At 38.5% G+C, this 16,417-nt stretch overlaps 1 protein-coding gene across 5 annotated transcripts in view; it reads left to right on the top strand.

Annotated features, from left to right (window-relative positions):
• USP40 (ubiquitin specific peptidase 40) overlaps positions 1-16,417 on the top strand; it is a 48,108-nt gene that overhangs the window by 2,199 nt on the left and 29,492 nt on the right. For all 5 annotated transcript variants that reach the window (XR_001357729.2, XR_003093146.1, XR_003093145.1 and 2 more), the window contains exons 2-14: positions 432-499; positions 1,427-1,540; positions 2,530-2,694; positions 3,348-3,494; positions 5,901-6,044; positions 7,683-7,811; positions 8,349-8,450; positions 8,887-8,994; positions 11,648-11,972; positions 12,393-12,474; positions 13,631-13,802; positions 14,875-14,959; positions 16,226-16,296. Coding sequence is in view for 2 of the 5 variants with exons in the window: in XM_006019945.3 (XP_006020007.1) it covers positions 432-499; positions 1,427-1,540; positions 2,530-2,694; positions 3,348-3,494; positions 5,901-6,044; positions 7,683-7,811; positions 8,349-8,450; positions 8,887-8,994; positions 11,648-11,972; positions 12,393-12,474; positions 13,631-13,802; positions 14,875-14,959; positions 16,226-16,296 (1,712 nt within the window). In the remaining 3 variants the exon portion in view is untranslated. The remainder of the gene's footprint in view (positions 1-431; positions 500-1,426; positions 1,541-2,529; positions 2,695-3,347; positions 3,495-5,900; positions 6,045-7,682; positions 7,812-8,348; positions 8,451-8,886; positions 8,995-11,647; positions 11,973-12,392; positions 12,475-13,630; positions 13,803-14,874; positions 14,960-16,225; positions 16,297-16,417) is intronic.

The raw sequence follows: 16,417 nt of genomic DNA on the forward strand, positions 1-16,417 counted from the left end.
CCCCCCCCCCCGCCCCCACACTGCCTGCAGTAGTGGGGGGACGGGACCAATTTAAAATGATTCTGAAATTATTAGATTCCATACATAGAAAATTATAATCAATTAAAAAAGGTTCAATGTATAGAATCTAATTATGGGAGTTGTCTTACATTCAAGATCATCTCGTATTTGGCTAAATACAGTACTCTTATTTTTCTGTAATCAAAAAATGAGTAGATCTAAAAGCTGGCACTTACCAAATGGGGCCCTTGGGTCTAAAAAGGCTGAGAACTACTGGTACAAAATACATATAAATGTCATTCAGGAATAAACTTCTTAATGTACTTAATTTTCTGGTGTCTTGTTTGCTGAGCAGAACAGCATGTTAGCATTTCATACAAATAGACAAATATATGTAAAACTTTTTATGTCATTTTCCTTTTCAATTACAGAGGCACTGTTTTCTCTAGGCCCTGAAGAACTTGGTTCTCTGGAAGATAACAATAAACCAGATGCAAAGGTGTTCAAATCTTTTAATTATTGTTTGCTGGAGTTTGATCCAAGGGGAAATAACACTTCAGATGCTAGTGGAAAATATGTCTTCTGTAAAAAGTCAAGAGTTTAATTAGCCAATATCCTGTTTTATGCTCTGATCTAAACCCTTGCAACAATACCTTTTAAAATAAATTTGGGGATTTGATTCCAATCTTTGTGAATCAGTTGGCAAAAATTCTTTTGACGTGAGTACAGGTAAAAACAGGTCCAAACTGTTTTACTGTACTCTTCCAGATTTCCTGTATTACTGTCTATTTGAGGCTTTGACATATGACTTCTGGATAGTGACTAGAATATTCCATTGATTGCAATGTGCTTCTTTAAAGATTAAGTTCTCTCCCCACGCATAAGAAGTCACAGGATTTAAGTCTGATTTGTATTTTGAAAATGCTTACTAGCATTGGAAAAGAGATTTTGCTATTATTTGTTTTCCCCTAGGAATGCTATAAGTAGCCTGTTTATCAACTGAACTCTTTTTGTAAATCAGAACAAAAATAATAGTGTTTTTTAGAGTGCGGGCATAAAAAGCCTTTTCTGTAACAAAGGTTACTAATAATAATTCTTTGTTTTAATTTTTATGGTTGTTTCAGTACTGGAAAAAAATGAAACAAAAATTCTAATGGAAAGCTACTGCTTATAACATAGGTTAGATTTAAGATTATCATTTTGCTCTTCTGTGTAGATGAGTTTTTACCAATGTTTTTCAGAGATGCTTGACTGAATAAGATTAACCATTGTAAGCTACAAGAGAGAGATTTGTTTGTGTTTTATAGAATTATGAGTTGTGTGCTAAATCCTAATTAATTTTATATTGTGTGATTTTTTTTTTTTTTTTTTCTTCTTTCTAATTCCTCCTCTCCCTCTCCCCGTTCTGCCTATTTTGCATTTTTAGGTTCGGATAATTCCATTACAGTTGCAACGGTTGTTTGCTCAGCTTTTGCTCTTAGATCAGCAGGCTGCATCTACAACAGACCTCACTGACAGCTTTGGATGGAACAGCAATGAGGTACAGAACACTAGTGTGCAGTACCTTGTACAAGATTTTTTGCTAGGAGTGGACTGAGTCTATTCCTTCTCCATGAGTTCAGGTTAACATGACTGACTACCTGTGTGCTTCCTTTATAAAGCTTTCATCTTGTTCTTTCTTTGAGTGGTTAGATATGTTATCCCAGAAGATTTGGATGAAGGCATTATGGTAGGTTTTAAGGGGGAGAAATTTGGAGAAGACACAAAACTAGAGCCAGTTTTATTTAATCTTTGATTGTTTATAACAATAAATGCAGGGTGCATCTTACACGTTCATTAATGCACCGTAATTATGGCACATTAAGTTTAGTACCTGTAATGACAGGTAAGTGCGCTGTAATCACCGCTACTGTGCATTAGCAATGTGGTGATGTTAATGCTATATAGTTTTATTTTACTGCGCATTAGCATGGGTTTTGCCCACCGCACAAATGCACGGTAGAATTAGTCTTCTGCATGTTAAGCATCTCATGTAGACATGCCCACATTTTTTTATGCATGGAACAGCAATAAGCATGGCAGCTGTTACAGAAATAAAAAGGTCCTACCACTATATATCTGGAGAGAGGGTTCTGACAAGTAGAGTTTACTTAGCTCAGTTTTTAACATGTTCTTTATCTCCCTGTCAGCCTTATAAACTCAGTATGTATGTACTGTTACACTGAACAGAATATCTCGCTTAAAGGGATGTAAGCCACTTGCTTTCCTTCTTTAACAGTTTTCTTAGCCATAAATCCAGTCCAGTGCAGTTTCGTCTAGTCTTAGAAAAGGCTCTAAAGCACCATTTTTTTTCTTCCATCGTTCTTTTATCAGCATTACTGGCTACCTGACACACCCCCCAAATCAAATCAAATACCTCTGTATGTTGTGGGTGTTTTCAGTTCTAGAGTTGAGTGTGACATGTATAATAATATGAAAATTAGAATGCACTATTTTTTTTGTTTTGTCAAATTTGTCCTCTTTTTGCAGGAAGTGAGACAACATGATGTGCAGGAGTTAAATCGGATTCTGTTCAGTGCTTTGGAAACTTCTCTTGTGGGTACTTCTGGCCATGACCTTATTAATCGCCTGTACCATGGAACTGTTGTTAACCAGATTGTTTGTAAAGAATGCAAGAACATTAGCGAGAGACAGGTAAATTCTTACGCATGTTCCAGAATAGTATTGTTTATTTTTAGTAGCATACTATATTTGGTGACTTTTTTAGCAGGTTAGTTTATTGAAGATCTTAGGTTTTCTAGGACTCTGCAAAATTTAAAAAGTATGAAAATGAGGAAAAATCATGACATCTATTCACATTGCATCCTAGCTGGCATTTTCTAACTGGCCTGCAGTGTGGATATAGGTCATGGCAGGGGGGAGGGAGGGAGAACCCACTGAGAGTTGAATAGAAACTGCCATATTGCTACAGTATCACCTACAGTAGATAAGTTTAGCAGAGAAATAAGTAATTATGTTGCAACGGTAAAATTATCTCTGTTTACTCGCATCTTATTAAATATTTTACATTTTACATTTTATTTATATACATTTTAACTATTCTGATTGTGTGCTTTTTTTAATAACCAGGATTTCCTTTTAAGAGTCGATTCCTATTTCATAAGATTATACTTAATCCTACTCCTTTATTATTATAATATTATAAGTATTTCGGTTTCCTTAATCCAGGTTCATGATTTACCTTTGTATCTATTATACCTTCTATATAAAGGTGCTGTAGTATTCTGTGATATTAAATTTGTGCTTATTTCCAGAACTTATTTACTTAACTTTCTGCTATTATGTAGGAAGATTTCTTAGACCTAACAGTGGCTGTAAAGGATGTATCTGGCTTGGAGGAGGCCCTGTGTAACATGTATGTGGAAGAGGAATATTTTGAAAATGATAATTTATATCGATGTGGAGCATGCAATAAACTGGTTGAAGCATCAAAGGTAATTTGTTACATAGTTCATAGTGTTCAAACGATAGCTATTGAGGAAGGGATTAGAATAGAACAACAGAATATGGATTTCAATTGATACTGTAAAATATCATTTGGAGAAGCCGAGTGATCAAGGGATCACTGTTGACACTTGGGACAAGATTCATGAAAGCCCTCTAAGCATGGTGTTGTTGAGCACTAGATCCAAAAGTGAAATTTACAAACGGAAAACGGACACGTAATTTCCCTGTACTTCACATGGTCAGAGTTAGGCAGTGAGACAGGAGTCATAGTTCTTGGCACACCTAAAACTCAGCTAATGTGAGACACTAAGGAGAAAGATATATCTGAAATCATAGTGCTGTGTCAAATTTTGGTATCTAATTGCAACACTGAGGTAGGTACCTTTTATGAGACTGGGATTCAAAGCCTGAAACCCCTGTCCAGATTTAGATGTCCAGATTCATCCCTTCATTTACATAGCATAAACTGACTCTCTCTGTTTTCTTTTTCACATGTGGCTGGTAATAGCATTGATATTTTATGTAATAGCTTAATAAGGCACTTGTACACGTGATGGGGGTTTAGTCCCCTAAATTGAAATAGCAGGTTTTTAATTGCGACTATTAAAAACCCACCGTTTCAATATAGGGGGTTCCGTCACTGTTACGGTGAGGGGCCTGATCCTCTCCCAACCCCCTCCCCCCCCCCCCAAGGTGCCCACATCTCCCACGCCAGGTGGGGTGTGAACTGCCAGTGGGCTGAGTGGCCCCTGAACTGCAGGGGAGGCAGTCCTTCCTTCTGTCAGGCAGCACCTGCCAAATCCAACTCTTAACTGAGTCTGTGCGCTAGAAGCCTGCTGGGTGCTGCTCCCTGGGCTGGCTCAGGGAAAACTTGGATCCAGCAGGTGCTGCCTGCTGGCTAGGGCAGTACCTGTGCAGCTAGCACCCTACCTGGGGGGCACTGTAACCATGGAGGTAAGGATCAGGTCCCCCTGCAGCTCAGTGGCTGCATAGCCCAGCATCAGCTCATGCAGGCAGGCTCTGCTTGGGAAGCGGGGTGGTGGGACGGGGATGGGAAAGCAGCGAGGGGCCTGATCCTCCCCTCCTGTGGAGCCTGCCCACCTTTCTCGCAGCTGGGGGGCAAGTTGCCCGCAGGCCCTGAGCTGCAAGGGTGTCCCGGTTCTTTCCTCTGTGGCAGCGGTGCTTCCTGGGGCTGCCCGGGTGGGCAGCTAGTGGGTGGGTGCTGCCCCAGCTCAGAGGCAGCACCCAGCCTGATCCAACTGTTCCCTAACCGCAAGCTGGGGTAGCACCTGCCCACTAGCTGCCCACCTGGATGACCCCAGGGGGTGCCACTGCCACAGAAGAAAGGACCAGGGACCACTTGTCCCACCAACAGCTCGCACCTTGGCCTTGGGTGACCCAGGCAGGCTCTGTGAGATGAAAAGATAAAAAGAATTGGGCCCCTCGCTGTTTTTGCCTTCAGCCTGCCTTTCCTGCGGCTTGGGGGGTGGGTCAACGAGCTGTCAAAAGGCTGCAGTGTTACAAATAGCTATGTTGGAAACAACTATATGTGTCTGTGGTTTAGTTTGCAATGTAACAAACTCATTTAAATCGTAAAAACAAAACCCCACACGTGTGCAGCATGACATAATTAAACCTCAAAAATGGCCAATTTTCTTCACGTGTACAAGCACCCATGGGTAAGGCACTTGCCCTTTAAACGGTCTTCTTAATGATCCTTTAAATGCCGTTCAAGTTTTTGTCAGTCAGAGGAGATTTAGACCTACATGCCCCACCACAACCTATTTAGACTCAGGGCACCCCTTGGAAAATTCCAGTTTTTTGTTTTTTCACTTTTTTTTTTATACTAATGAAAAATAGAGTAATTTTTTTAATGAAAAGAACTCAAAGCCCACAACGTGTCAGAATGTTTGTAACCCTACAGATTCCTATTTGAAATGTCTGGGTTTATTTTGTGAATCATGTTGGCATACCTACTGGTGCTAAGGTTGTGTGGTTTCCTCTGGCAGCCTTGAAAAGGTTTCAAGGCACACCAGGGTGCCAAAGTACCCTGGTTGAGAATCACTGACTCGGGTGCACCCTAATCACTGTGGTAGAAGCAAGACTTTCTCCATTACTCCTTCTAAGTTGAGCCACTATGCAGGAAGGAATATGTGATTCTTGGGGCCAGAGAGAGTGGTGAGTAAGAGAGAAGCTGAATATATATGTAAATACAGTGATGAACTCCCAAGTGGAGAAGTCCCTTTCCAGTTCATGTGATGGGTAATTGGTTTCTAAGTATGATTGGGGCAGGGGGTCTTATCTTTACAGTCTCAGTCTGTTACTCATAAAATAATAGAGATGCTGTTTCTCTAGTAAATTCCTGATAAAATTCTCTTTATTGATTTTGTTAGTCTGCCAAACTACGCAAGTTGCCTCCATTTCTCACTATCTCCCTCCTGAGGTTTAACTTTGATTTCGAGAAGTGTGAACGATACAAGGAAACGAGCTGCTATACATTCCCTTTCCGGATAAACCTCAGGCCTTTTTGTGAGCAGGTTTGCACACTTTCATGTTCTAAATATTGTTTGCTCTTCTCTGACTGTATAATCTCCTCCAAAATAGGCCCAATTCTTTTTTTTTTTTTTTTTTTTTTTTTTAACTTGAAGCAAGTTATAAGCCTGGATGCTTAAGAAACTGGGGTTTCTCTGCTGTCCACAATCTAGTTGTCCTCTATAAGAGTTCTTTTTTTAAATTGTGATTGAAAATGGGTTGTTAACCCTCTCTTACTTAGAAGAGTTTTTAGTTGGAAAATGGTAAAATCAGTCAATTGCATTCTGTATATGTAAAGGGCTTAATCTGTGTGTGTGTCTCTGTCCGTAGTGTTCTTTGTCAACTGTGCCAGCAACGCCTAGAGGGCAGCGATTGGCTGGGTGGGCTTGGGCGGGCTCAGGATGGGGGGAGGTGAACGGGGGAGGTCATGACAGTTTCCCCCCCTCCCCTCCCAGCCCAGATGCCCCCCCATGCCTGGCAGACACATGCACCCCACAACTTTTATTACAACACCAACAGCCAGCAGGGAAGGAGGGAGGGGAGGCATGGAGGTGGGGGGAAGCCCCACTGCTTTGAGGAGGAGGCGGGCATGAGAAGGGAGCTCCTGCACTGGAGGCTGGAGGAGGAGGCGGGGGCAGTGGAGGGAGTGTCTACATGGCCACCCCAGTTGGCCCTCCACTCACCCTTCAGAGCTGGCCATGTAAACACTCCTTTGAAATCCATCATTCCTAGCGGGCAGCTGGCTAGTAAAACATATATTATTTCTAACAAGGATCAGATTATGTAAAAAGTAAAATGTTCACATTGTTAGTTCTTCTGTTGGTATTATCTACCAGCATAATACAGAAATTCAGTATTACGCTGATGCCTACCAATTTTACATTCATGCATGTTTAAAATAACACATTTGAATAGTCATTAGAATATGGTTTCTAAGAAACTCCTTGGATCTTTACATAATGTCTTTAATAATCACTTATGGTCCTTAATGTGTGTTTTTTAAAAATATATATTCCTCATACACAAACATACTTCTTTGAATCAAGCCTGTTTTTTTTATCTTAAAACATTACATAATCTCAGATGTTCGCATTTGAGAGAACACTTTTTTGATAAACTTGAGTAGGCTTTTATTTAATTTCTTATTATTTTACAAGACGGCCTACTTTATAGAGTTTTGTTTAAATCCAGATAGAATTTTTAGGTATTAAGAGACCTTTTTGTAATTTTAAAGGAGTCAGAAAAAGTAGCCTTAAAATTTCAAAAGGAGCTACTCTAAACGTGTTACAGCTCCTGGGCTATTTACTTGTAAGTTTCTAGAAAATGTCATGCATTTTTAGGACTAATGTGTAAATCTGTACAGGAAGCACTTATTTTTGTTTCCAAGCATAAGGATTTCAGTGCCGTAATCAACTACCTTACTTGTTATTTTTGAATCTTCAAACTGTTACGGTATTTACCACATTGCTAAATGCATTTTTGGTTTTGTTCATATTTGTGTATGCCTAATACCGGAGTACAACATTTAATTGATATTTATTCTCCTACTAAAATATACAAAACATTGTTCATGGTATAAAATTCTTCCAGTTTTGCCGTTATGTGTTGGTTATATTAATTTCCATTTATTGTTTTTTTTTAAGACCGAGTTGGATGATTTGGAGTACATGTTCGACCTCTTTTCTGTTATTATACACAAAGGTGGCTGCTATGGAGGACATTATCATGTTTTTATCAAGGATGTTGATGAATTAGGAAACTGGCAATTGCAAGTAAGTTTTTAAAAGACACTTTGTCTGGTTTATTTTTGCTGCATTGCACTTCTGAATTTCATGCAATTCAGTAGTTGTTTTACTGCTGGAGGCTGATGTACACTTCTTTATCATTAAAAATAATGTCCCTTTATTGGCATTTATGATGTATTTACCTGATATGAAGAGGCCAGTCTGTATGGATGGTTTAATATCATACCATAATTTAATATCAGTCTGTATGATTTCTTTAATAATATTTTTTTAATACCTCATCTTGATATATAACTCATGACTGCAGCCTTGAAACTGTATAAAATTTTAGTGTGCATGGCCAGATGTGAGCTCTACAGTCTTGTCATTGCCAACATTTTTGTAATCTTTTTTTCTACAAAAAATTACACAGCTTAGCATAATAAATGTACATAAACCTGTAAAAGGAAAGAACCTATGCTAGAAATCTTACCTGTAAGATACTAGTCTTGTTGGAAATAATTTAACTTACAATCTTTGTATCCATTCTGTGTAGTAAGGAGCTTATCACTGGTCTCTTTTTAGGAGGAGGGAAACAAACTAACTAAGGATAAGATTGTGAAAGATAATGAAAGTGGCAAAGAAAATGAGAATCCACTGACAGACCTGAAAGAGATCTTATCACAGGTATGGTATGTAAACTGATCTTTGTTTCCCATTTTAGCAATAGTCTTAGAAGAGGGGTTTGATGTACACAAGGGATAGATTTGTTAAAAGAATGAGAAACAAATCCTGCTTCTCCCATATTTCCTAGACCATCAGGCCTACAATAACATTACAGAGCTTTCTTGGAAATTCATCAAGGAACATAAAGGAAAGTGTATGTTAAGGTGGCTTTAATATAAAAAATAGGCATCCAGGGGACATCTGAATATTTGCTTACATATTTAATTAGCTTAACTAAACTCAAAACATGGTATTGCAAAAGTTTGTTTTTTTTCATTTAAATCACCCTTTTGTTGCCTGTTTATGGAATTTCTGTTTGTATGTTTCTTTGTGGTCTTGACATTTCTTTTTTGTGCTTGCCTTTACTATCTTAGTCTTTTTACTTCTGTTTCTTTAGGAAGAATCTAAACAAATTCCTGTGGATCAGTTAGGGCAGAAATTTTTAGAGAAAAAAGGGATATCCTGGAACAAGAAATACCGGAAACCTTTTGGACCATTACGAAAGGTAATGAATTGTATGGCAAAACTCTAATTAAAGCCTATTGCAAACCAGAAACAGAAAAATGCTAAGTTATGTTCATGTAAGGTCAAATGTTAGACTGATACCAGAAACACTGACTGTCCTTTAAACTGCATCTGTGATTCAGGTTAATATGTGAATATTGACATGAGTATGTGTATGCCAGTGGATATATAGCTTTTAATGTTGATTACAAATACAGTATGCTTGAGGCCAATCTAGTAATTCAGTATTTATAGTTGAAAGGGATTTTTGTTCCAATTTCCATTTTTTGTAAGTCAGAAATACATCCAGAAAATTTTCATTTAAATTATAGTAGTATGCTGTGGCAGTTTAAGTATTGAATTGTTTTCTACAATGCGAAGAAAATCCATTCTGCTTTGTATGGATTCTGTATTTGGGAGAACTCATTTTAATGTTTTAATTCTTCTTCTCAACAACAGCAAAATGATATTCACCTCTTCAATAATTTTAAAAAAAATTGAAGGACTGATTAGAAATGTGGTGGTTTTCTAAATTTGGAAGTAAGCAGTTAAGTGCTATAAGCAATAAGATATGAACAAAAATAGTGAATGTAGTGTTGTTTTCTTTAATTATTTGAGCATCCAAGTGTTTTCAACATAATGGAAGCATCATGTTTATCAGTAAACCTATTTTATAAACAGATCTACCCAAAAGCATGCTCTGATCAGTGTTTTTTGTTTCTTTGTGTTTGTTTCAACATGACCGTATGAACACACGTACGAACAACCTCTTCAAGAATGTGCTTTTATTAGAGATCCAAAATGAAGCTTTCCTGAAATTTGGATTTGTTGTATAATGTGTTTTAGTGTGTAAAACTGTCTAGAACAGTGATTGTCTTCAAATATTGTATCAACACTAAATGAGCGAATTGGGGCCTCTGGATACTTTTGAAAGAAGAGCACAAACCAGTGCCAAAAATTCACTAATCCTATGGGCCAGTGACTTAATTTTAAATTCATCATTTCAGATTAATATAGTTGACTGAAAGAAAGTGGTGACTTTCAGTCATGGCAAATAATCTGTTTAAAATCTGTATTGTTCTTGTTAATCTTTTGTCCCCACTCCTGCCCCTACCTGTCCTTGTACCCCACTATCCCACCCCCCAAACACCTCTTCCATCTTTTTTAATATGCTAGTCCTGTAAAGGTTGTTTGTCATGACAGTGCCATGTACCTCTCTCTCATGTCAATCTCTTTGTCTGGTAAGGACAAGAGAACAGGAGTTTCTCTTAAATTGTGGAATAAATCTGTTAGTTCAACAGAAGTCCTGCATCAAGGGTTTATTCTTAATATGTGATATTAAATGTATAAAAGAAGTAATGAACAAATATTTCCCTCCTTTATCCCTATCTCATGTTTAGGCAACAGTTTAGTCCTGTGACCTTAAGTATGCAACTCTCCCATTTAGAGGTATTCGCTGGTTCTGCTTCCCACACAGCTTCTGGTGTGATTTCAGGGAGTAGAAAATCTTGGGCTGTTAGTTCCCAGTCTTAATATATTTTTCTCCACCCTGTAATGTGCCTGAGGTTTTTTAGTAATTTTTAGTGTACGTATTTCTGAGGATTTTTAAATCTGAGCGTGCTGTGGCAGAAGTAGAAAGAGAGACCAGGAATGAAGTTCATTAAAAACCACAGCATATTTTATACAGTGTTTCTTTACTTTTTCAGGATCAGGGCCCCCCTTCACCGTTCTTTTTGAATGTGGCAGTATCCCAGGTTGAAAACTGCTGTTAGTACTGCTTTAACTTACCTCAGTTCTTCTCAACCAAGTTCTGTTGCTTCCAGGTACAGGTACCCCACGTGCCTGCTGCACAGCCATCCCAGAAAGGGCTGTAGCATATGTGCACAGTACTTCTACCTTTTGGCTTGCTGATCAGCCTGAAACAGGCAGGAGTGGTTTTGTGCAGTGTAGCTGCTCTTGGTCCAGTTCCCTGCTCTATGCTCTTCTCAGAAAGAGCCATGCAGGTATAACTGTCCTTTGTACCTCTCTGTCTGGGACAAGTATAGGGGGTGGCCAAACTGGTAAGGGCAACAGCACCAGCCAGTTCCTGCTTGCTTTCGGCTAATCGGAGCCCTAATGCAGCAAGAGTGCATGCCATAGCTACAACACCTGCCTCAAAGCACCTCTAAAGGGGCTCATACAGCACCCTGGTTGAGAACCACTAATGATATAATAGAGCAGAGCCTATTCTTTTTTTGCTTAGGTGAGGGAGATTCCCTAGGTTTCTTCTCAGAGAGAAGGTAAGACAGCCAAAAGTCACTAGATGTAATTTTAGGCTGATAAGGTTTAAAATTCCTGACTTGGGTTGGATTTTATTGTTAATGCTGTCTTTTTGGTCTGTGGTTTTGCTTGCAATCTGCTAGTCACTTTCGTCATATGAAAAGGGGAGTCTTGTACTAAGGACAGGCAGTTGTGGAGGGAGGATAACAAAAGGATGATTGAACAGGCAAAAGGAGAGGTATTTTCAATACTTAAAATTGGAGCAGATAGAGGCTTTGCTTGTGAATTGAGGGAGAGCAAGCCATACAATATGGTTAGCTTTCCCTGGCACATTTAATGCTGTCAGCATGTTTCATTATTATAATTCTTCCTTCCTCTATCTTCTTTCTTTTCAGTATTTGCAGAGTCATTCTCAGGTATTTCTATTCAGTCCTGATGGAAATAAGATTAGTTTAAAAGAGAACTACCACAAGCTCCAGTTTGGGTCAGATTCTCAAGGACAAGATTTGCAGAGCCCTTCCCAGAACAACAATGTCCAGTGGACTTCAGAAAAACTGTCCACAAGGTTAAAGGATGACACTTCTGGTTCTCACTGGTTTGATTTGAATGATTCAAAAGTCCAGCCAATTAAGGAGAAAGATATTGAGAAACAATTTCAGGGTAAAGAGAGTGCCTACATGCTGTTTTATCGAAAATCCCGATTGAAAAGACCATCTGAAGGTACAAAAATATATTAACTTTGACACTTTGGGTCTTCTCTTTCCTGTTCTTTCCTTAAGAAAACAAGATTGGAGTCTCATATTTCTCTTGTGTTTGGAAAGCATGGATGTCCTCCCAATATGTAATGGAGAAAGGATTAGTAGACAACTTAATGAGTTGATACAGATATTTTTCAGCATCTGACACACACCAAAAGTTACCTTAGTACTTTAAGAAAAAATATGGTATAAAAACAAATGCAATAAATGTCATACGAATGTGGGTAGAAATAAAACCTACTTGTTGCTTCTACTTGTGATTTAACCTTCAGTTATAAGAGGACCCAGCTTTTTCATTCAGGGCTTTAAAAGGTTGCTATGTTGGTATGCCTGGCCTTGAGCACCTTGTCCTAGCTCATTTACAAGCTTATTTTGATCACAGCTCATGCAAATCCAAGATATGGAATTCCTGAACACCTCTTGAATGAAATGAATGCTGCTAACGCTGAACTGCAGAAGAGGAGGTATGTGGATGAAGTCAGATGGAATAGAACTCATCAGTAGTTCTTACTGTGCTTTGTGGTGGAAGGAAAGTGTTTTTAGTTTGAGTCATGAAAATGAAGCTACTTGCCTAACATCACACAACAGGTCACTGGTGAATCCAAGTATTGGATGTGCTGGACTTCTGTGTAAATTGTTGCGGCTCTAGGGAGAGTATAGGTTGAATTTTTTGTAGCTATATGAAGACATCTCAATGGCAGAAAAAAGGAGCCACCTCACATAAAATAGCAGGTGAATAGTACTCTGTCAGAAACTCATATGCAATAAATTCCACCTTTTGGTATTCACGTTTGGTGAAAAATTGCCTTTTTGTAGCGGGCCCATGGAGATCTGATGCATCACTTGTTCTGCTTAAACTCATAGTATGGGCCCAGCGAACATTCAGGCCTTAAGCATGCTCCAGGAAATGAGGGGCCATGCAAATTCACCCTGTGTGAATGTAGGACCGCTGTCCAAATAGCTGAGATCTGTCTTAGTTCTTTGGACATTTCAGCAAGAAACATTTTTTTTGGCTTGATGGTGAGTAAACTATAACACTTGGCCTGTTGGTGAGGTCCTGTTAGATGGCAGGCAAATAAGCACATGCGAAGTCCCCCTGCACAGGGGAATTTCACTTTTTTATAAAATGTGCTTTTGCTACCTGGCAATCTGCAGGTAAAAGCTAGCTGTTGGTACCAAATGAGAGTGCTGATGCATTTTATTTGGCTTAGCTGTCTTTGATTTTCCAAACAGCTCCCACTCTTACTTGGTACAGTTCAGTTAAAGTTCTCAGTTTTGATTAGCATGGTCATCTTGAAAACAACTAATTATAAATGAATGGTTAGAGTGGTGCTGATGTAATAGCTTTAAAATCAGACTAGGAGTATTTTAGCATGTTTGTAAGGGGCCACTTTACTGTGTGCTACACAGTATGTGGATCACTAGCTCCTCTGAGAGTCTTTGTGCTTGTCCGTCTGTGGGTGTGATGCTGGCCCTGAACTTACCTGTGAACTTGATACCTGAAGTACCAAACCCATAAATGTGAATGCACAGCAGTGATCCTAAAGGAATAATTGCCAGTATGTAACATTTCATTTTAGCGTCTTGGTATTGATGTGTATTTATGCTGTGCTTTTAAAGGGCAGAATGTGACTCTGCAGACAATAACATTGACTTGCATCTTCATTTGGCTTCTCGATATAAATTTTACAATGGGGCTCTCCACCCATCGCTTTCTCGGAAGGAAAGTGTGCTGGATCTGACTATTGATAAAAGAAAAACCCTAGGAGATCTGCGACAATCTGTATTTCAGGTATTTGTTGTCTTAAAGTCAACCCAGAGGTTTTGTCTGTACTTGAGTCACAAAGCCAATTTCTGATTTGCAGAAGTGCATATGCCTATATACAGAGGAGTCATTTTTCTATAGAATTTGACATATTTAAGTTAGAAATCGTATGAATCTATGTGTATAGAAATTTTGTTCTTTCAAAGACAGCCTGCACTGCATTGCCATGGAATTGACAAAGCAAGGTAGTGGAAAATTTAAGCTTTATATCTGGCTTAAATACTTGGGCACTACAAACAAGTATGGATTGAAGTCTAGTAAAACAGTTTTATTCTTGACTCTTTATAAATGTTAATGTATTGCCTACATGCTTGGAAGCAGTATGTTAGTTTAGGCTGGAAAAAAGACTCAAGAAAACACCAAGAAGTTAGAGAGAATCTACTGAAAAAAGTTACAAAAAATTTACAGGACTCCATCAGATTTGAAAGATGTATGTTTATTCCCTAATAAACCAGAGAAACATTATGAGTCCTAGAGAAAGGTGAGATTTTTAGTTCCACAAATAAGAACATGGAATTTAAAGACGGTGTTGTATTAGAACATGATGGCAGGAGTGACTTGTTCCTTATAGGGTACAGAAAAATACACGTGTTCTTTCTAGACTGGGGTAAACAGGTGATCAACAGTAGAGGCCAACCTTTTTAGCAGGTATGGCACGAGTTCAGCACCATACCACTCTGATTCTCGTCCCTTGCTCGCCCTGTCTTCTGCTCCCTGTCTGATCTCTGTTTTTTGCTCCCTGCCCCATCTGCCACTGTGCTGCCTGCCCTCTGCTGTGGGTTGGTCACCCTGGCCTAGATAATCAACCGATACAAATAACCAATAGGAAAAACAAAGTAAAAAAACAAAATATAGTCAATGCTGTTTATTTCCTGGAGAGATTGCAAATACTGAGCTTGAAATCCTAGCCTTCTCAAAATAAATTGCAAACCTGTCACTGATTTCATTGCAGCCAGGTTTTTAGCCTTTACAGTGAGTTTGACATTTTTCTGAATAATGGCAGCTATTGCTTTCTTTTCACTTTTATTATACCCACTAGCTCTTGGAATTTTGGGAAGGAGACCTGATTCTCAGTACTGCAAAGTCTCTCCCAGCAGGACTTCATCTTTACCAGACGCTTAATGGTAAGACCTGTCTGCACAAAACAAGGCTTCATCATTTATAAGTTACAGGCATTTGGAGGAATGTGCATTTATTATCTTACTGGGAAAATATAGCGTTGAATGCTATTTGTTTCAATGTCCAGCTGATCTACTTGTCTAAAAGCTAGCTTTAATATTAAAATGTGTGTTGACGTTGTATTATCTCTACAGCAACTCCTTATCTTGAATCTTTGCTGTAAAAATCAAAGTCTCATTGCATTTGTAGATAAATGAGGTTAAACTATGATAGTCTTTTAAACATTTACGTTACAGTAGTATTTCATAGTTTAAAAGATTCTGGATCAGAGGAGTCAGGGCAGCAATGAAAGAAATACATTACACAACTTAAATTTTAGTGGAAGAAAAAATTTGAAAAGGAGACTTCTTATAATTCAATAAATAACTTGGTTAAAAATATAGGTTTGGCTTTGTTGGCCCTAACCCATGTATAGTCATGTTAAATACACAAGGTTGTCTTTTTTTAAACCTGATTTACTGAGTAAGTTAATACCTACCTCTCTTTAGTTTGTGAGCCCTGCCTCATAAAATTAGGCTACTGCCAGAAAATACACAATGCTTTTTCATAGCAGAAATATCAGGAAACAGAAGTCAGACATAACTGTTGTGGTTTTGCACATTTTTATGTAATCTTTTGAGATTTAAAAACATATAATTGCCATTTAGGCTGAGTTATGATACGAAGAGGGAAATAAGTTGCAGGTAAATTTAAACATTTGCCTCATTTATGCTTCAGGAATTGGCTTGGGAAATACAGCATCCTTGTTAGTATTAAGCCTTATCCAGAAAATGGTGACCAAACAGGCAGATTTGTTAAGTAGAGTTTAAATGTATAAGAACATAAGGAATGCCATACTGAGTGAGACCATGGGTCATTTAGCCCAGTGTTCTGTGTATTCCAGAGTCCAAAGTCAATGCTGAGGGAAAGAGTATTTATGCTGGGTCAGTTCTGCAGAATCTCCACTTCTGCAAAAAGATCGGGCCACCTGAACTTATAATAACAGGACTCCTGATAACTTGACTCTCATAGACATATGGATCCACAGAGGTTTCCTTTACAGGACTGGGCCCTGAATTCAACGCTGTGTGTGTTCTTCTTAGCAACTTCTGATTTTGTTAGATAATGATAGTGTGCTACATTTTTGTCTTCTCTTTCTAGCTGACATTTGATTACCTTTCTTGAGGCTGGTGGGGCAGGGGAACTTCACCATGAAATCATCTCTTTTTCAGGAGATGAGCTGACTCTGGATGGCATTGGGTTAGCTGATGGGGCAGACATCTTTGTGTGGAATGGAAAGGAGGTAAGAAAGTAGGGTAAGAAACTATTCTGTAAATCCTAGGATTTAATTTTTAGTCTCTAAAAATAACTCTGGGTGTTTTAAATTGTTTTTGGAGGAATGCTGGCTTAGGGGTGCCATTCCT

This window comes from Alligator sinensis, unplaced genomic scaffold (assembly GCF_000455745.1).
Source record: "Alligator sinensis unplaced genomic scaffold, ASM45574v1 scaffold233_2, whole genome shotgun sequence".
In the NCBI taxonomy this organism is placed as follows: domain Eukaryota; kingdom Metazoa; phylum Chordata; order Crocodylia; family Alligatoridae; genus Alligator; species Alligator sinensis.